This window comes from Zootoca vivipara, chromosome 10 (genome assembly GCF_963506605.1).
Source record: "Zootoca vivipara chromosome 10, rZooViv1.1, whole genome shotgun sequence".
Taxonomy (NCBI): Eukaryota; Metazoa; Chordata; class Lepidosauria; order Squamata; family Lacertidae; genus Zootoca; species Zootoca vivipara.
In genome coordinates, this window is record NC_083285.1 from 61,277,864 (window position 1) to 61,299,270 (window position 21,407).

General features: G+C 46.2%; 1 protein-coding gene across 1 annotated transcript in view; it reads left to right on the top strand.

The window, feature by feature from the left end:
• ST8SIA1 (ST8 alpha-N-acetyl-neuraminide alpha-2,8-sialyltransferase 1) overlaps window positions 1-21,407 on the top strand; it is an 82,362-nt gene that overhangs the window by 11,062 nt on the left and 49,893 nt on the right. Inside the window, exon 2 of the mRNA XM_035127872.2 lies at window positions 14,085-14,229. Coding sequence (XP_034983763.2) covers window positions 14,085-14,229 — 145 coding nt within the window. The remainder of the gene's footprint in view (window positions 1-14,084; window positions 14,230-21,407) is intronic.

Here is a 21,407-nt window from a genome sequence, read left to right on the forward strand (position 1 = left end):
GAGATCATAGAATCATAGGGTTGGAAAGGGACCCCAAGTGAATAGGCATTCCATTGTTGGGACCGTAACCTAGCATTAAGGTGTCATTTGGTGCCTAGCTTATATATCTTGGTTTCTCACTCTGCCTTTAAACTGTGCTTTAAATTTGCACAGCCCCTTGCTGGCTGTAGGATGGAAGGCTTGCTGAATGGTGTAAATTAAGTTCAAGCTCACCTTTTTCTGAATGTGTTTGTTGTAATCGCCTTGGTTCTTTCTGATCTCCTTTCATTGGCTATGCTAATGTTATAGAAAATTATATGGGGGGGGGGAGCAGGACACCATTCTTGATGAACAGAGAGGGGTGACAGAATTTGACAGTTGCAATACCCAGAATCCTGTTCAACGCCATCTTCCCAGTCTCCACTCTGCTTCAAAGACCTTCACCCCTCCTGCTTGGACGCAACCCTGCCTTAAGGAAGGCTTAAGGATCTGCATATGCACAACAGTTAGCATAAGCTCACACATTTCCCTTCTCCACCTTCCCCTCCGCTCCAGACTCCTTTAGATTATCACTACAGAACATTTTGCCTTAAATTATGCTAGATTCTCTCTGTATTAGAATTGCTGTTTTATGTCTCAGAACCTTTATATATCAGGACTACTACCTTTTGCATAGAATTCTCTGTATTAGATATGTCTCCTGTAAAAGGAAATGCTGCATAACCCGTGCATGACCCCAGGATCATCCTTGCGTGACCTGGGGGAAAACACCTGCCGGATGGACCCCAACCCCTCTGCAATTGCCAGGAATGGCCCCACCTCAACTCCCATCTAGACTGATCAAACAAAGGGAAACCCATCAGCAACGGAGGAGAACAATTGACATTTCACATATGAAGAAATAGTCGTATCAACACCCAGTTAATCCCATCAGCACCCATTTTCCTTGTCTTTCTCATCCCTCCCAGTCCAGGGATTTCCATGTGGGGACAGAAAGGTATAAAAGGGAGATTCACCATTTCCTGGGGTTCCTTCCTACATTCTTTGAGGCAGGGACCCTACAGCTGTAGTTCTTTCTTTTCTGTAATAAAAGGATCAGTTTGTTTTTCCTGACAGCATCGTGTGGTCTCTGTCATTTCCCGGCGGAGCTGAACTTAGTGCAAATTTTGGAGCTTCAGACCCACGTCTGTCCTTCCTAAAAGGCTGTGCATTTTAGGGGCAATTTCCCATATCACTAACGTTTTATTTTGGGGAGACAATGCATGGGGCTGGGGGAACTTGTGGCTCCAGATTCTGCGGCTACAACTCCCACTAGCCCCAGTGGTCAGGGTTGATGGCGGTTGTAATCCAACAACACCTGGAGCTTCCACGCCCTGCATTCCCAAAGAATGACTGAGTCATCCCTTACCTGTTCGCATCTGTCTGTCTCGAGAGACAGTGGAGTGTGCCTCTGGGGGTGAAGTCAAACCATAGAATCATAGAATTGTAGGGTTGGAAGGGACCCCAAGGGTCATCTAGGCAGGAATCTCAGCTAAAACATCCTTGACAGATGGCCATCCAACCTCTGCTTAAAAACCTCCAAGGAAGGAGAGTCCACCACCTCCCTAGGGAGACCGTTCCACTGTCAAATAATCCTGTCGGAAAGTTCTTCCTGATGTTGTGTCGGAATCTCCTTTCTTGTAACTTGAAGCCATTGGTTTGAGTCCTACCCTCCGGAGCTGGAGAAAGCAAGCTCGATCCACCTTCCACATGACAGCTGTGCCACATGATTCCTGTGTCTTAACCGTGAGCTGCGAAGACCAGTTGATAACATGGATCTCTATGCCCAGAAACTGGTGTCACCCAAACCGCTGTCAAAAGCCCAGCTAAAGAGTTAGCAACCCTGCCGTGACTGCTAGCGGGGTTGGCAGGAGAGATGTATGGCTGGTTTGCCACTGACCAGATGCTGAATAATAACGTCAACAGCAAAGACGTGCCCTTCTAGATGGGAATAATGGAATAACGTTGGGGAAGCATCGCTGAAAAACTATTGAAGCAAGAATGATGTGTGGACGGTCCCACACAAACCCACCACTAATGCAGTATTACTGTGCTGGTGACGTGCTGAAGATGACACCTGCCAGGAAACTCCAATCTGGAGGGGTCCAGAGTCTTTGCCCCCCCCTCCAGCTCTTTAGCAGAAAAAAATTGGCAACCCTTGTGAAAAATACAGTAGTTTTCAACAGGAAGCCTTCAAACCTGTCTTGTCAAAGTGATGTTTTATAATAAGGGGGAGATGCAAGGCCAAACTTTCAGACTCAGGGTGTGTGTGTGTGTGGGTGTGTGTTTAACCCAGGGGTCAGCAAACTTTTTCAGCAGGGTGTCGGTCCACCGTCCCTCAGACCTTGTGGGGGGCAGGACTATATTTTGGGGGGAAAATAATGAATGAATTCCTGTGCCCCACAAATAACGCAGAGATGCATTTTAAATAAAAGCACACATTCTACTCATGTAAAAACACGCTGATTCCCGGACCATCTGTGGGCCAGATTTAGAAGGCAATTGGGCTGGATCCAGCCCCCAGGCCTTAGTTTGCCTACCCATGATTTAACCCATTCCTTCCCGGTTGTGCTCCTGGGGAAATTCCTTTGAAGCTGGCTGGTGTTTGCATGAGAAGAAATCCCCATTGGCACCAGTGTGGGAATTTCCTTCCAAAGCAAATGCCAGCTTCAGGGAACAGGATCTTTGTGAAGTCCACAGCAGGAAAGTAAAGAGTTAAATCAGGCAACCCCAAACTTCGGCCCTCCAGAGGTTTTGGACTACAATTCCCATCATCCCTGACCACTGGTCCTGTTAGCTAGGGATCATGGGAGTTGTAGGCCAAAACATCTGGAGGGCCGCAGTTTGGGGATGCCCGAGTTAAATCCTTCCCTTCTTTTCCCGCTCACCCCCTTCCACACCTGCTTTTTTCAGGCCCCTTGAGGCTGCATTTTTTTTAAAAAAAATTAAAATACTTGCACATTTAAGGCAAAGATTCAATATCTAGATTGGTCTATGAGCTGCATCAGCTGAATCGGAAGCAAACCTCTGCTCTTGAGCTCTAAAAGGGGACCTTGCACACATCGATTTCCGTGCTTGGATATTTAAGAAAAAATATGCCTGTCCAAGATAAGGAAGGGAAGCTTCCTGATAATGTTTTCCAGCTCTGAGTGCCTCAGCCATTGTGACTTGGCCTGATGATTTATTTGGGGATTTTTTTTAACCTACTCAGCCCTTGAGTTTCCAGATGACTATCAAAACCAAAGCATGCAGCAAACAATCCCATAGTCTTAGCCATGGAAAGACAGACTTAAATCATCTGTGAAAGCAGATACTTGGGAGCCCTCGCTGCTGCCCCCCATGCCAAGATGTGGCAGTAGGTCCCATAAAACAGTGTAGTGGAGCATGAGGCCCCGATTGCCAGGGATCACATCTAGGAGTGCCAGGAGCCATGCCCTGCTCTCAATACTCCACCTGCCTTGGCGAGTTTGGAAAGGGGAGCAGAGAGCTCTTCCTACCCCCTGAAGCAGAGCTTGCTGATCCTGGGCTCTGGGGTGCAGTGATGATTGTAGAGTTGGAAGGGACCCCCGAGGATCATCTAGTCCAGTGTTTCCTAAAACTTGGGTCTCCAGCTGTTTCTGGACTACAACTCCCATCATCCCTTGCTAGCCAGGACCATTGGTCAGGGATAGTGGGAGCTGAAAGGTCATGGGATTGCAGTTGCAAAGGCTCCTGGGATTGCTAGACGTTTTCCCGCTCTTTTGTGAGCTGTTTCACAAACTGATGTGCAAATATGGAGAACTGAACTTAAGCATGGAAAAATGAGAAACAGAAACAGGCAGATTGGTCCATTGCTAGCTGGGGCTGTTCTGACCTGGTCAAGCTGTGCCTTGGCGCATCTCCAGCAAAAGGGAGCCACCTGACTCCTGAAATGTCCCACATGCCTGCAGTGATGTGCACTGATGACTCTCTCTCATGCATCCTCTGCAGTGTAATGGCTAGATGTTTGAGTGCCCAGCTCCAGCCTTGCTCCAGCCACGATCTCCTTTACAAATGGCCTTTGAGAAACAAGTCTCGCCTTCTCCCTCCCCACCCCAGAACTACCTCTCTGTTTATTAAAGGCAAGGGCTTTGCAAGAAAAGGGGCAATTCAGCTCCGAAAGTAATTATACACTGGCCCTTTCTCATTATGCCTAATTCTAGTGGGAGAGTGGCATGTGAAACGAGAGCCAGGCATATAATATCTATATTATGAAGAGGAAGGCCAAAATAAAGAGGCCTTTGTATGGATGCTGGGGAACCCAACCAATGAATTGCCATTTTGTGGAGAGCTGACCAGAAGTTATCCAGATTCTTGGAGCGGAAAGCCTTCATCTGTCTGTATTTCTTTTTCTCTGCCTCTATTCCTCCCTCTCTCCCTCCCTCCCTCCCTCCCTCTTTCCTTCCTTCCTTCCTTCCTTCCTTCCTTCCTTCCTTCCTTCCTTCCTTCCTTCCTTCCTTCCTTCCCAAGGTACAGTTTAAGGGCCTTTTAAATTTTAAAACTTACTGTCTCTTTTGGGGAGCTATGGGCACGTCTAGAATTTGGAGATTGCTGTGGGCTCCCATCCCCTTTTGACAGACGGAAAGAAAGAGAGTGTACACACTCTCTCTCTCTCTCTCTCTCTCTCTCTCTCTCTCTCTCTCTCTCTCTCTCTCTCTCTCTCTCTCTGCTTTTCTATTTGGTGCAGCAGAATCGAAACAGATCCTCTGGAATTTGCATTACTTTACATAGAGTCTCCCCCCCCCAAAAAAAAACTACCATCAAATGAAAGCTGACATTGGTAGTTGGCACAATTGGTTTCGTTTTTTAAAAAAATTACAAATCTTGTACTTTCCCATGCAACAGGACCACTGAGCCAGTGTGTTGTAGTGGTTAGAGTTTCGGACTAGGGCCTGGGAGACCAGGGTTCAAATCCCCGCCATGGGGCTCACTGGGTGACCTTGGGCCACTCACTGCCTCTCAGCCTAACCTACCTCACAGGGTTGTTGTGGGGATTAAACGAGGAGGGGGGAATCTTGTACACCACATTGAGCTCCTTGCAGCATACTCTCCAACATTTCTCTGATGAAGTAGGGACACCCTATCCCATAATGATGATGATGATGATGATAATAATAATAATAATAATAAAATATACCCCACTCTGGCTTTCAATATGTATAAAAACATAACAAAACATTAAACATTAAAAACTTCCCCATACCCCTAGTAGGGCTGCCTTCAGATGTCTTCAAAAGGTTGCATAGTTACTTATCTCCTTGGCTCGGGGGTCCCATAACTCCATACCCTTCAACATTTATCCGATGAAAACAAGGACATCCTAAGGAAAAGCAGGACATTATGGGATCAAATCAGAAACCAGGGCAGCTTCTGTAAATCCAGGAATATCCCTGGAAAATAAGGACATTTGGAGGGCCGGATGGAGTAATGGAGTAAATGAAATAAGTATTAAATAATATTGATCCAAGGCTTGGATCTTTGAGCTAAATGTTGACTACAGAGAACTTTGGGCTCCTAAGGTAGCTCTTTCTCCCTCGCTAATGCTGTCATGAGGCTGCTGAAGAAGAGATGTCTTGCCCGAGACTGCTAGAGAGAAGGCAGTCTGAGATCAAATAACCTCATTGCCTGAGGAGAGAGGATGAGGGCATCTATTCAAGCTGTCCGTCAGCCTGAGATGTGGCTGGAAAGCAGCTACTGCGAACAAAAACCAAGTCTAAATATATGTAACCCCAGTGTTGTTGTTGTTTTTTATCTTGCATTGCTTTGGGTTCCTTCTCCTCAACCTGGCCACTCCTGCAAAGCAGGGAGGCAGCTCATAAATGCCCACAAACAATTACTGTAACCATCTAGTCTACTCCCTGACTCGATCTTTTGGCCCGGCGAACAGCAGAAATATGTTGAAATCTAAGCAAGCGCTAAGCAAAGTGTCTTCCCTCCAACGCCGACTGTGTCATACAGCTCCCATGTGAGAGCATAATGCGCAATGGAAGTTTTAAGTGTGCATGAGAACGTCTGTTCCCAGTTCTGTAATGCAGCTGCTTCAAGGAGATATGGGTGAGGAGTTCTCAGCCCACGTGGTCTGCAGATGTTTTTTTTTTTAAGAAAAGGAATCAGAAGTTTTAAATTGTGTTTAGAAATTGGATTTCATAATAGTTTGTGTCGTTTCCCACTGTGGTAGGGTTCCCATGGCCAAGTCCCACCAGCCTCCCCAGACAGTGTGTCTGTCCAAAACAGAGGCGTATTTTGCTGAAAAATACTATAAATGCAGTTAAATTGGTCAGCAGTTGTGATGTTATTTTTAATCTAATCAGTATGTGAGAGGCTAAACTTGACTATTCACGTTATTCGCTATTTCCCCCCCAGTTCTTTCGATTTACGTCCTTATTGTGATGTTTGGTAGTCACTTGCTGAAGATCTTAGCCCCGTTTTTTATTTGCGTGTGCTTGCAAACCAAATGCAAGTTCTGGCCCAGGATGTTGGCATCAGTGCACCCTCCACAGTTTGACTTTCTTTGGAAGCCAGCCCATTTTTAAAGCAGTTCTCCCTACAGAATATTAAGCCTTCTACCCTTTCTCTCTCTCCCTCTCTCCCTCTCTCTCTTTCTCTCTCTGTCTCTCTCACACACACGCAGAATGTTATGCAAGTGGATTTTGACTGCAGGCTTTGCTAAACATAGTGCACCCAAGCAGCCACCCTCTTTCAGAACTTGCTGTAACAATGTCAGTGGCAAGTGTCTCGTAGAGAGAGACAGAGAGAGAGAGAGAGGTTTTTCTGCACTCCCATCTGTACTGATGCAGTCGCTGACAGTTACATAACAGAGACCTTTCCTGCAATGCATTTCAAGGTAAACTCGCGCCTGCACTGCAGATCCCTTGGGCAGCTCAGAGCCGGTGCTATTTTGATTCCCCAAGGACTGTCTTTTTTGGGTTGTTTCCTCCTGCTTCTCTAGACCAATAGTTTTGAGGGAAGATATTTGAGCAAACAAAATGTTCCTAAAAGCCAAATTGCAGAAGATAAGATTGGTTCAAGGAATTAACCTCAGTGCTTTTTTATTGCCCTTCCCTTCAAAGATCTAATTTGATATCAGGAACCTTCACTGTCCCCTTTTTGGCTTGTGCTAGATAACGTACATAATTGCTTAGGCAAAACTACCCAGATGTCTTAAATATTGCTAGTTACAGGTAGGTAGCCGTGTTGGTCTGAGTCGAAACAAAATAAAAAAAATCCTTCAGTAGCACCTTAAAGACTAAGTTTTTATTTTGGTATGAGCTGACGAAGTGTGCATGCACACAAAAGCTCATACCAAAATATAAACTTAGTTGGTCTTTAAGGTGCTACTGAAGGAATTTTTTTTATTAAATATTGCTGTGTGTTTTAATCTGTGTTTAGTTTATTGCTGATCTTAATGTTTTGAATCTCCGCAACTGTTGTTCTTCGCTATTTTACTGATAGTTGTATTGTTTTATTCTTTTGGGAAACCGCTTTGGGGTTCTTACAATCAAGCAGCGTATAAATTTTGTGAAACAGTCAGTAAACGAAATTCCCAGAGTCCACCGGAAAGAGAGATTGGTTGTTAAAGCACTCTAGAAGTTGTTGCTCTGTGAGGAAAATAGGGGCCTCCTATTTTAGCGGAGTGAAAAGTGTAGTGGTTAGAATGTTGGACCCAGGAGACCAGGGTTCAAATTCCCACTTGGCCGTGCAGCTCACTAGGTGAGCCTAACCGCCTAACCTACCTCACAGGGTTGTTGTGGGGATTAGATGAGGAGGGAGAGAACCACGTATGCCACCCTGAGCAACTTGGAGAAAATGTGGGATAATAATTGTAATAAGTAAAGAATAAAGAATAAATAAAGTACCCTCAACAAACTACAGTTCCTAGGATTCTTTGGGGGAGGAGCCTTGACTGTTAACGTGGTATCATAGTGCTTTAAATGTAATGTGTGGATGTGGCCTAATTCTGGTTTTGCCCCATCCTCCTCAGAGCGTAAAACTCTTAATCTCAGGGTCATGGGTTCGAGCCCCACGTCGGGCAAAGAAAAAACCCTGCATTGCAGGGGGTTGGACTAGATGGCCCTCGTGGTCCCTTCCAACTCTTTAATTCTGTGATTCTAGGACAGCACTGAGATGAAGGAAGAAGATGAGGAATCCGACAGCAAGTCCCACCCCCTAGACTGGTTGTAAGAAAGGCAGGCAGGTGGAGGCTGGTTGAGGGCTTAACGGAGGCTGGTGGAGCAGCTGCCCCATTCATCCTCATGGACCAACCATCACGGTCCAGAAATCAGGATGCTGGCTTCAGCATCCTTTGGTGGACTCGCATTGCATTCCTGTCTTCTTTTACCTGTTGGGAACCCTGAAGCTGGTGTAGATTTCTGGATCTCACACACCCTCTGAGAAATGTATTTCGAAACAGAGGCCATGATTCTATACTGTAATTCTAACACAAGCCTCTTTCTTTCCGCCCCTCCTCCTAATGTTTCTCCACCTAAAACTGCGTGCCTGTGTGTTTAGATGAGTAGTTTGCATTCTGCTTAAAGTGTTTATGATGGTAATATTCCGCAGCAGACTGTTTCATAATCAATACTCGCGCCCAGTGTTTACATTTGCAAAAGCTGCTGTGTGGACTTGCCCTTCTGGCACGACCTAGATGCAGAGGTTTCGAGCAAATCTTGCTGCCAGGACTCCTGGCTCCAGTCTGCATACCTAACCATACATTTGAAGCACATTCCCACCAACACCGAGAGCCCTGGGAACTGCCATTTACTGCCAACGGTGCTGCAATTCCCAGCACCCACAACAAACTGCAGCTCCCAGGATTCTTGGGGGAGGAGGGAGTGTGCTTTAAATGCAAAGAGCATGCAAAACTTTAGGTCCATCAGCCCAATGCTGTGCATTGCTCTTCCACCAGAGGTTTGGCAGGCTTTCTCGCTATTGGCTTTCAGGCATATCTTGAAGACCTTTTGACGCCTACAGTCCTGCTCAGCTGTTTAAACATTTTAAGGGTTTATTTTGTGCTGTCTTGTGCACACCGCCTTCAATATATTTCGTGTGAGTTGCTAGAATCGTAGAATCGTAGAGTTGGAAGAGACCACAAGGGCCATCCAGTAGAACCCCCTGCCGAGCAGGAAACACCATCAAAGCATTCTTGACATGTGCCTGTCAAGCCTCTGCTTAAAGACCTCCAAAGAAGGAGACTCCACCACACTCCTTGGTAGCAAATTCCACTGCCAAACAGCTCTTACTGCCAGGAAGTTCTTCCTAATGTTTAGGTGGAATCTTCTTTCTTGTAGTTTGAACCCATTGCTCTGTGTCCGCTTCTCTGGAGCAGCAGAAAACAACCTTTCACCCTCCCTCTATATGACATCCTGCTGGAGGTGTGTATTTCAAAAACTGGGTTTTCCTGCCATTTCGCTGCATTCCAAGAGGTGAAGTGGGGACACGAGCACCTGCTCGTGAGGAGAGTTGCCAAGAAGAGTTGGCTCGGGGGTGATCCGTCTCAGCAGCTGCATTGTTTGAGTCATTGTGTGAGCGAGTGCCCATGTGTGGGGTGTGGTTCATCCAGCTGGTCATCTGCATTGTGCTTGTGGGAGGGGGCATACAGTTCCCAACTTGCTAGATTGGTGCTGTCCCCATCCAAACATATCATAGAATCAGAGAATTGAGGAGTTGGAAAGGACCCCCAGGGGCTTCTAATCCAACCCCCTGTATTGCAGGAATCTCAACTAAAGCATCTATGGCAGGCAGCCACCCAGCCTTGGCTTAGAAACCTCCAAAGAAGGAGAGTCCACATTACAACCTCCCAAGGGAGATTGTTCCACTGTCAAACAGCTTTTCCTGATGTTTAGTTGGAATCTCTTGTAACTTGAAGCCATTGGTTCGAGTCCTACCCCTCTGGAGCGGGAGAAAACAATCTTTCTTCACTTTCCATGTGGCAGCCCTTTAGATCAGGGGTCCCCAAACTAAGGCCTGGGGGCCGGATGTGGCCCAATTGCCTTCTAAATCCGGCCCGTGGACAGTCCGGGAATCAGCATGTTTTTACATGAGTAGAATGAGTTCTTTTATTTAAAATGCATCTCTGGGTTATTTGTGGGGCCTGCCTGGTGTTTTTAGATGAGTAGAATGTGTCCTTTTATTTACAATGCATCTCTGGGTTATTTGTGGGGCATATGAATTCATTCATATATATTTTTCAAAATATAGTCCGGCCCCCCACAAGGTCTGAGGGACAGTGGACCGGCCCCCTGCTGAAAAAGTTTGCTGACCCCTGCTTTAGATCTTTGACAATGGCTATCCTGTGGACGTAGCGGCAGGGAACGCGGTGGTTCGTTATTTTAAACCTCCAGAACTTTATCGATGTTTTCAGCCGAGAGAAAACAGTGAAGCAGGTAGAGACAATTGACCACCTTGGTGTCCCTCTAGATGTTTTGGACTTCAGCTCCCAGTGGCTGATGGGAGTTGTAGTCCAAAACCTCTGGAGGGCACCAGGCTAATAGGAGCTGCTGTGATATAACACCCCATGAATCCATATGCATCTCTGGGCATGACCAAGTTACAAAGTATTCACATCAGTGCTGACCATAGAGGGCAAGAAAAGCAAGCGAGAAGGGAGATAATGCATGAAAGTACATCTAAGTCTGCTAGAGAATCTGTTTTCCAGATGGGGAAATGTCAGGTGCAAAGAGAAAACGTTGGTGTTGACAATTGGAGTGGTTCTCCTGCATTTTAACCCTGCGAATCTGCCAAGGCAGCTTGTAAATTATTATAACACCCAGCACTTTACACTTCTGTATGACTTGGGAAGCCTGTTAGTTTCCACGCTGAGCTCTTGCACATGTTTCAAGGCACATAAGTGCCGCTGCAGATCATTCTGGTCAAGGTGACTGGAAACCATTAAGGAATAGCTCGTCCTTGTCAAGTGATCCTGAATCTGCATCCTGGAAGGAATGAATGAGGCGACCCCTAAACACCCAATCACTTAAGTGGGGAATGCATTGTGCTATCAGCAAAATCCTAGCTTCATGAAAATTATACGTCAGAGCGGCCAAAGAATGGCAAGGAGAAACATCTCATTAATTACGACTTGCTGATTCGCACTTATAGAGCTGCAGTTTGCTCTCCGATAGATGCTGATCTCTGCTCCCCTTAATAAAATCGTAAATCTGTCACAACCAATCAAATATAGGTGCTCAGCTGTGATTGCACAGCTTGCAACATTTTCCCAGAGCCATAGCTTGGTGGCAGGAGGAGCTGTGCTGCGTCAAGAAGGTCCACCTCAAGTCCTATGATGTCACTGCGGTTGGTATGTGGTTCTGTTTGAGACGAGACACGCGTGGTTAGAGGTAGGCAATCCAACGCCCTCAAGATGTTGCAGGACTCCAGCTCTCATCAGCCTCAACCGCTATGACCAGTGGTCAGGAATGATGGGAGATGTAGTCCTGCAAATATCTGGAGGGTACCAGGTTCTTCCTCCCTGCATTAGATGCATAGCCAAGCATTGGGTTTGGGTTTTGTTCAATTTATTTATAATATATTTACATAGACAGCTAAAAATTGGGGTTTGGGTTTTATTCAATTCATTTTAAATAAATTTATATACATAGCTAATAGTTGGGATTTTATTAAAGTATTTGCAAGAAGTAAACTTAACCTAGTACTGTACCAGTATTTAACTAGTAAAGGTAAAAAAAGGTAAAGGACCCCTGGACGGTTAAGTCCAGTCAAAGGGGACCATGGGGTTGCGGCGCTCATCTCGCTTTCAGGCCGAGGGAGCTGGTGTTTGTCCACAGACAGCTTTCCGGGTCATGTGGCCCGCATGACTAAACCACTACTGGTGCATGGAGGACCATGACAGAAACGAGAGTGCACAGAAATGCCGTTTACCTTCCCGACGCAGTGGTACCTATTTATCTGCTTGCGCTGGTGTGCTTTTGAACTGCTAGATTGGCAGGAGCTGGGACAGAGGAAAGGAAGCTCACCCCGTTGCGGGGATTCGAACCGCCGACCTTCTGATCGGCAAGCCCAAGAGGTTCAGCGGTTCAAGGGCTCCCAACAACAAATAAACAAGTGGTAAGCCAATGACAAACTTTGGTTAGAACCCATGGTTTGTCTGAAGTGAGACAAACCATCAACTTGAGTTTGGACAGAACACTAAGCTAGTCCATGGCTTAGCTGTGAGTAGCGCAGCAGGAGGAGGACAACCAGGGGAAGAGTGAAATAGATTCAAATTTCCCTCCATGCATTCCTCTTCTCTTGTTCACGCCTAGCCATGCTTTGGATTACCATTGTGTGAGAAACAGCTGAACAGATCACAGTATCCAGATATATATAAGGGCTTTTATTCTGCATTACATACTGCTCAACAATAACTATTTTGGGCGAAGGTACAGGTGAATATAATATTGCACTGATGCCTTCATTTTGAATTTAGTAGCATGGCACAAATCTCCACTGCTGTGTTAACCAGTAGGGTTTTTTTTTGGGGGGGGGTGTTTAAAATCTCCAGGTGCTTTTAAAAGAAATCCATTTATATATCTTTTTTCTACCGTAGTACTAGGAAGCTGAGAACCAAGAATAGAAAGGAAAGTGGGGTGGGGTGCCTGGGGTACTATTTTGTTGCATGATGAAGAAGTAATTCCATTATCTGCAGGAGGGCTGTTTCAAAGGGCAGGCTTTGTGACAAAGAGACGCATGGGAAGAGCTGCAGGGAAGAGGGAAGGACAAAGGGCTTGTGTGGCAGTAGCAGCAGATGGCAGGAACTGGGAAAGTTCAGCAGCCAGCGGGCATCTCTGCAAGCTGGCTTTGGGGTTCCCGGCAGGTTACCACTAGGGCAGGCTTTAGACTGGAATAGAATCGAGCGGAAATGTCCTCTTGAGTTTTGTAAGTGGATGCAAGCAGCTCCTCCCATATAGAACGCTGTCGATTATATACCAGGCGCCGAGACGCTCAGAATACTCTCCTCTCCCTGTCGCAGCTGATGAGCAGGATATTTCTCTCTCTCTTCCCCAGGTGTTGGGAACCTTTGGTCTTCCAGGCGTTGCCGAGCTACAACTCCCACCAGCTTCAGTAAGCATGGCCAATGGCCAGGGATGATGGGAGTTGTAGTTCAGCAGGGCCTGGCAGGGCAGAGGTTCCGCACCCCTGATTTTCACCAAAAGGTTTTTTAGGGGGGGAGTAGATCCAATTTGCGGCGGGATCCCCAAACTGCATACCTGCTCCTTCAGAGGAACTGTCACCACATCCAGAGCAGGACACCTCCCGTCCACCTGGTCTAGGGAACTATCCATCTAGCCTTATCCGGATTGCACTTCAGATATTCTGGTGTCTGTAACCAGCAGCAGGCTAGTAAATGACAGTCTTGTGGCAGTCTTATTATGAGTAGAGTTGGCAGGCATTTGGAACATGTTAGTAAATTGTACTTGTCACAGTCCTTGTTTGACTACTTCTGAGAAACTAGTACCACAGCCATTCTGTCTTTAAGGCTTTTATTTTGCCTGATATTTACAATGTGATTCAGTATCAAGAATACATGTCCGACCAGTCTGACGAAGATTCTCCCAATGCCTTGCGCCTGCTCCTCCCCCAGCATAGTAAACGTGGGATTCCTGTCCTCCTCCCTTTGCGCCTGCGCACCTTGGAATGTCTTAAGTCAGGCATGAACTTAAAAGGCATTTCCCCGCTGGACACTTCCCCTGACTCCTCCCCCTGATATCCTGTCTGAGGTTGCAGTAAGGGCTCTGGGATGCTGCCTGAGCCAGGGTGTCTCACTTCTGCGATTGTCAGGGAATGCTCACTGCTAGAGCAATCCCTGACAGTACTGATTTATTTTTCTATAGATCCCGCAGCCCTCTATTTGCTGTTGAACCATAACACCCGTCCTTTTTGCCCTTTGGCCATGCTGACTGTCCGCTGAAGGCCTGTAGCTCAGCCTTAGAGCACTGGCTTTGCAGGTCCTGGGTTCAAATCCTAGCATATCTCGGTTGGGCTCTCATCAATTGGTCTCGTTCAGTTGTCTTTTTTCTTTTCTTTTTTCTTTACTCAACTTTCTCTGTTAGGAAACTACTGAAAGACTGCTGTGACCCTGGACGCTTTTTTGCCATGACTAAAGAGAACTCTCCGGTGGGGAAGAACCTCTGGTATGACGGGGAATTTCTGTACTCCTTCACCATTGACAACGAAACCTTCTCCCTTTTCCCAAAGGTCAGTGACTCTCTTGTTTATTTTTATCTGTTATCTGCATTTGTTCATTTCTTCTGGAACACCTTTGCTGATATGGAAATACCCAGATGCGGAAAAAACGACAGTCCGCAGGATTCTGCAGGTGTAGCAGCGCCACAAACCGCAACAGCCAGTGTGGTGCAGTGGTTAGAGTGTCAGGCTAAGGCCTGGGAGACCAGGGTTCGAATCCCCACTCGGCCTTGAAGCTCACTGGGTGGCCTTGGGCTAGGCATCGCCTCTCAGCCTAACCCGCCTTGCAGGGTTCTCGTGGGAATTAAATGAGGGGGCGAGGACCATCTACACCACCTTGAGCTGCTTGGAGAGCCATGGAATTGTAGAGTTGGAAGGGACCCTGAGGGCCACATAGGGTCGCCATATCTCCTCTTTTTCCAGGACATACCCTCTTTTCCAGGTCTTGTTGCCATATGTCCTCTTTTCCTTACTACATGTCCTCTTTTTCAGGATGAAAATTTCTGTCGTGGTACATTTTTAAAATTTGGCAAAATGTCTGGGTTTTTTTTTGTTTCCAGTAACCCTAGAAATTTTTTCTAGTGCGTTAGACTCGGATCTAAGACACCTGGCTAAGCTAGTCTGCAGCAGAGAATCAGAGCAGCATTTTAAACAACTATGTACTGTATAAATCCCTTCTCTTGTGGCTGAACTACGGTAAAAGGACGCTGGCTCAGCCACAAGATCTTGGAGGAGGAGTCTGGGAGGGCAAGAGTTAACACCCCCCTGCCCTTAAGGAGAGCCCCTATGTACATGTTAAACAGTTTAATAAATTGTTCTGTGCACACTTATGTTCACAAAGATGTGAACATGAGTCCAAATACTTTCATGTGGCAAGTGAGGGAGCAATATGGTTTATTATTATTATTATTATTATTTATTATGTTGAAAGTTAGGAACATTGCTACTAGCAATATATCACAGCTTCTATAGCCTACATATAGTAGGGGCATTTCAAATGAGAGTCGTTCTAGCAATCCGTAGTTAAAAGCTGTTTTTGTTGTTTAGTTGTTTAGTGGTGTCTGACTCTTCATGACCCCATGGACCATAGCACGCCAGGCACTCCTGTCTTCCACTGCCTCCCACAGTTTGGTCAAACTCATGTTCGTCACTTCGAGAACACTGTCCAACCATCTCATCCTCTGTCGTCCCCTTCTCCTTGTGCTAAACGTCTCCTGTAGTTAAAAGTAAAGGTAAAGGTAAAGGGACCCCTGACCATTAGGTCCAGTCGTGACCGACTCTGGGGTTGTGCGCTCATCTTGCATTATTGGCTTCCAGGTCATGTGGCCAGCATGACAAAGCCGCTTCTGGCAAACCAGAGCAGCACATGGAAACGCCGTTTACCTTCCCGCTGTAGTGGTTCCTATTTATCTACTTGCATTTTGACGTGCTTTCGAACTGCTAGGTTGGCAGGAGCTGGGACTGAGCAACGGGAGCTCACCCCATCACAGGGATTCGAACCGCCGACCTTCTGATCAGCAAGCCCTAGGCTCAGTGGTTTAACCACAGCGCCACATGGGTCCCACAGTAGGTAAAAGTAGGAGTTGTCAAATGTGTCTTCTTTTTTGCTTTTCAAAATATGGGAACCCTCTTTAGTTCAACCCCCTGCACTGGTGCCCCTGAATAGGCTTCAACCAACCACCAACCTTCTGGTTAACAACCATACGCACTGACCCATTGGAAAGGTGGGATATTAATACAATAAAACAGAACAAATTAATATGCTTTAAATATATGGTGCAGATGTAGCATGTTGCTTTTTAATTATTATTTTTAACAAGGAGATGAAAAAAAGGAAATTAAAGGATAAATACACTCAAGCACACTAATAATAATAGCATCAGACCACCATCAGTTCAATTTGCAGGCACAGTGACCATCAACACACACAGGAGACGTGGCCTGTTGAATAATATCACTAAAAGCTCCTTCAGGTCTGAAAAATTGGGGGGCTTTCGCTGTTGTTGTTTTCTTCCTTTAACAGCAATAGTTCTAGAACGTTCCTTGTGGCCCCTTTCCTGCTGCACATCCTTTGCCTCTATATGTGTCAGATAAGAATGGACAGATAAGGACAGAAAAAAGAATGTCCTCCTTCATGCGCCACACTGTGGAACTCGCTGCTGCAGGAGGTGGTGTCTGTTGCGGACTTGAATGGCTTTAAAAGAGGGTTAGACCAATTTGTAAACTCCACTGTGGAAGGACGTGTGGATCCAGAATTGGCCTCCACAGTCACTTACGGACTCATTGTTAAAACAGTGTTTATGGAAGGCAATCTTACTCGGCTACGATTGATCGCCGAAGAAGAAGAAGAAGACCAATTTGTGGAAAAGAGGGCTATTGGTGGCTATGCTGTGGTGACACAGTTGGATGCAGCAATGTTTCTGAACACTATTTGTTGGAATCTTGCCTGCTGGTTTCCCATGGACATCAGGTTGGCCCCTGTGAGATTCAGGAAGACTTTTTTGATAGTAAGAGCTGCTCAACAGTGGAGCGGTCTCCCTCAGAAGTTGATGGGCTCTCCTTCCTTGGAGGCTTTTAAGCAGAGGTGGGATGGCCATCTGTCATGGATGCTGTAGCTGAGATTCTTGCATTGCCCGGGGGTTGGACTAGATGACCCTCGGGCCCCTTCCAGCTCTACAACCTGTGAGCCTATCACTGGATCCGCCGTGTTCTTTTGAATGTTCTCCAAGCAGCGGCATCAATAAAATTTATACGCCGCTTGGTTGTAGGAAACCTCACAGCGGTCGACAAAAAGGCGAGGCGATAAAAATCAAAGGAAATTTGCAGCCCTGCTTTAAACCTTACAAAAGTCAAAATAATAAGAACAGATTAAAAAATGCCTTAACAAAGGGGAAGCTCTTTTAATTTCCATTTGTTCTTCAGTTGGGGCAAGGCACGGGAAAACAATGGGGATGTGTAGGCACTGAACACGCTTTTTATTCTGAATCAAGCCCCCAGTATGATGAGCGAGGCTGGCTCTCAAATAAATTGCACGTAGGAGTCCAGCCCTGAGACTTAGTCATGGCCTTTGTCATTCTGGTTTCGTGACATCTCACATTCAGCCGCCACCATTCTTACATCTGCCTTCGGTTTAATGAATGAAGCTCGCAGCGTTGCAGATGCCTAAGGGAGAAGAGACGTGTCGAAACCCAAACAACCATTGCCAGGACTGTATTTTGATTCTTCCCCCCGCCTGCCGCCTCCAAAGGCTGCTTGCTAGCACCTGCAGACAAAGACATCTTTTATCAGTGCACACATAAAGTAGCGCTGTTGAGATTGGTAGAGAGCCAGTGGGGCGTAGGGATTAGAGTGCCGGACTCGGACTTTGGAGAGAGCAGGGTTCAAATCCTCGCTTGGCCCCTCCCTGGGTGACCTTGGACCAGTCACTGCCTCTCAGCCTGGCCTACCTCACAAGGTTGTTGTGGGGATTGAATGAAAAGTAGGGAGGAACCATGTATGCCATCTTGAGCTCCTTGGAGGAAAAAGAAGCTGGGGTATAAATTCAGCAATAAATAGATGAATAAATATATTGATACCAGGTAGGTGCGCTGTGGGTTAAACCACAGAGCCTAGGGCTTGCCGATCAGAAGGTCGGCGGTTCAAATCCCCGCGACGGGGTGAGCTCCCGTTGCTCGGTCCCTGCTCCTGCCAACCTAGCAGTTTGAAAGCATGTCAAAGTGCAAGTACCGTAGATAAATAGGTACCGCTCCGGCAGGAAGGTAAACGGCATTTCCATGTGCTGCTCTGGTTCGCCAGAAGCGGCTTTGTCATGCTGGCCACATGACCTGGAAGCTGTACGCCGGCTCCCTTGGCCAGTAAAGCGAGATGAGCGCTGCAACCCCAGAGTCGTCCGTGACTGGACCTAATGGTCAGGGATCCCTTTACCTTTACCTAGGTGCCTCTACTGTACTCTTTTCAGCACTTGCTAAAAACATTCTTGCTTGGACAACCTAACCCAGATACCTAGAACTCTGATATGCTTTCAGCCTGTTGCTTGTTTTAGCTTTACCTTTTGAATGTTCATATTGTTTTTTAACCAAAAATTGTTATTGTTTCATTCTGGACAGCTCAGTTGATTAGAACATGGTTTCTGACAATGCCAAGGCTGCAGGTTCGATCCCCCTAAGGGACAGCTGCATATGCCTGCTTTGCAGGGGGGTTGGCCTAGATGATCCCCAGGTTCCCTTACAACTCTATGGTTCTATGGGAACTGTAGCCCCCTCTCCTATCTGACTTGGGATGGAGACATTGCATTCTATTTGCATGCTGCTTGGAGGTTTTTGGTTTTACAATGCATAAATGAAAAAGAAACAGTAGGAATAGTACAGTGGTGCCTCGCTTAACGAATGCCCTGCTTAACAAAATTTCCGCTTAACGAAAGGATTTTTCGAGTGGAGGTTGCCTCGTTAGACGGATTTGTTTTACGAAAAATTCATCTAGCGAATCGCGGTTTCCCATAGGAATGCATTGAAATTCAATTAATGCATTCCTATGGGCAAAAAAAATTCAAAAAAAATTCAATGCATTCCTATGGGATTCGCTAGACGAATTTTTCGTCATAAGAAAAGACCTGTGGAACGAATTAAATTCGTCTAGCGAGGCACCACTGTACAGTGGAACCTCGGTTTACGAACACCTCGGTTTACGAATTTTCGGTTTACGAACGCCACGGACCCATCTGGAACGGATTAATTCACTTTCAATTACTTTCAATGGGAAAGTTCGCTTCAGTTTATGAACGCTTCAGTTTATGAACAGACTTCTGGAACCAATTGTGTTCATAAACCGAGGTACCACAGTATCAACAAATGTTGGCATGATTACGAACAAGACCCATTTTAGGTTGCTGCTATCTTTAACTGCTTAGGAGAAAGAACTGGGAGTATGGACACTGTACATCTTCTGTTCCCAAGGCGCTGCAACTTTTGCCATCTTCAAGGGAGGGTTCAGGTGGGGCCGGAGGTAGAGGCTTGGGCAGAGAGCTCTGGGTGAATCTTTCTCTCCTCTAATGTCACCCTGAGGCAGAAGAAAGGAGTGCAGATTCCCACATCATAGTTTCCATTTGTCAATTTCACTGCTCTCTTTCCCCTGTAACCTTTCCATGACCTGTGCCTTCTGCTCCAGACCTTTTTCTTTTCCGCCCCAGCTGAAATGAATGAAAAATTCATCATTTCAGTTTATCATCCCAAGAGAAACTAATGAAAAATGAATCAAACAAATTGGGAGAGGGGAATGAACGCACCCCCCCCCCCCGGAATACGCCTTTGAATCCCCATTCATTTTCAGGACTAGAATGAATTAAAGGAATGGGGCTCACTCATTTTGAGTTTTCCATATCAGCCTGCCATGCGTTAAGAGGTTCCCTAAAACAACCTCCTTTAGCAGAGGTCTGTTGTGTATTCCTGAGGAAGGAGGTCTGTCCATTGATTTTGTCCTCCAGCCATTGCGGACTACAACTCCCATCATTCCTCCTCATGCTGGGCTGATGGGAATTGTAGTTGATAACATCTGGAAGACTTCACATTGGCTATCTCTGCTCTAAGGCGGTTCTTGCCATTCTGGTTAAGACTTCCATATTTGCCCAGGCGTGTTAAATCATACATTGAGCTGGAAATCCCAAACTATCCTCTTTCAGTTTTACAATTTTGGTCTGTCTCTTAAATAGCTTTTAAAAATGTGTTTTTGTTGGCATCTGTATTATATTCATGTGAGCTGTATCCAAGCAAGCTTTTCTCAGAGTCAACCCATTGAAATCCGTGAACATGACCATCAATTTTATTGGGTCTACTTTTGAGTACAACCTGGTTGAGTACCACCTATGGTGTGCAAGTGGGTTCATACACACTTCCATGTACCCCTCCTGAATCTTTTCAGGAAAGGCAATAAATAAATAGTTTTAAATAAATAAAGCAAAGGTCACAATAAGCTACTAATCATGGGAGTCTCCTCCTGCTTTGCCCAGTCCCTTCCCCTTTTTGTACAGCTGTGTTCTGCACAACCATCTTCTCAGATGTAAAGAAAATCCCCAACTATGGTTAAGCCTTTATTTTTCCTGCAAGAGATCAACAGCAGTGTTTCAGTTAGCAGCATAAGGTACAAAGGTGTACTGTGTAATGTGTTCCGGGTAAGGAAGTGGCCACTAGCAGGTCCCAAGAGCGACATTTTTTGCCGAGATTCTCCACCACATGCCATATACAAAGAAATGCAATGTCCAGCATGGAACATGTGGGCGGGGGTTAGGAACATCCAGGAAAGTCTGAGCATCTTACAACTAAGAATGTTGTTGTTGTTGTTGTTGTTGTTGGCAACTGTCTGACAATGGAGTGTGCCTCTTGGGGTGAAGTCAAACTGCTGTATCAACAGCACCTAAGTGACCTCCATGGGGCATAAGCCTGGGCATTGTGTCTGGAGGTCCTGGACTGCCTAATCGATAAGACCTCCCCCCCCTTGCTATTGTGGCCCAACGGAAAGCAGACCAATACATTTGGCACCAGCTGGGCTGCAAGGAGTTCCAGAAAGAGGCATACAAGACAACATCTCTTAGGGACTCCATTCCACATTTGTGTAGGGTTTAATTCTGAGCCTTTACCTGCCCCCCCCCCAAGATTTCCTGCAAGGCAGCAGAGGGTTAGGATCAATTTTCCTTCTCCTAGATGGGCTCCCTTCCCAGGTGAGTGAGCCCCATCTGCCTTCCCTCTGCAGCACGTGCAGAAACCGCCATCTTGACCATTGGACCACTATTTCTCTAATCCCATTGGATACCCTCACCTGGTTTACCTGGCCAGTTGAAGCTGATTCCCAAGGTGTAGCCGCTATCACTTGCCAACACCTCCTAGGAGCCACAGGTGAGAGTTGAGGGCAGGTTGGAGCCCAGATTGGACAAACTACCCTAGAAAGAGCATGATTTGTCATCCACCAGTGGTACTACCCCCCCCCCAACACCCTATATGTACAGTGGTACCTCGGTTTACAAACACAATTGGTTCCGGAAGTCTGTACTTAACCTAAAGCGTACTTAACCTGAAGCGGAACTTTCCCATTGAAAGTAACGGAAAGTGGATTAATCTGTTCCAGACGGGTCCGCGGAGTACTCAACCTGAAGTGTACTACTTAACCCGAGGTATGAGTGTAATTGGTTCCGGAAGTCTGTA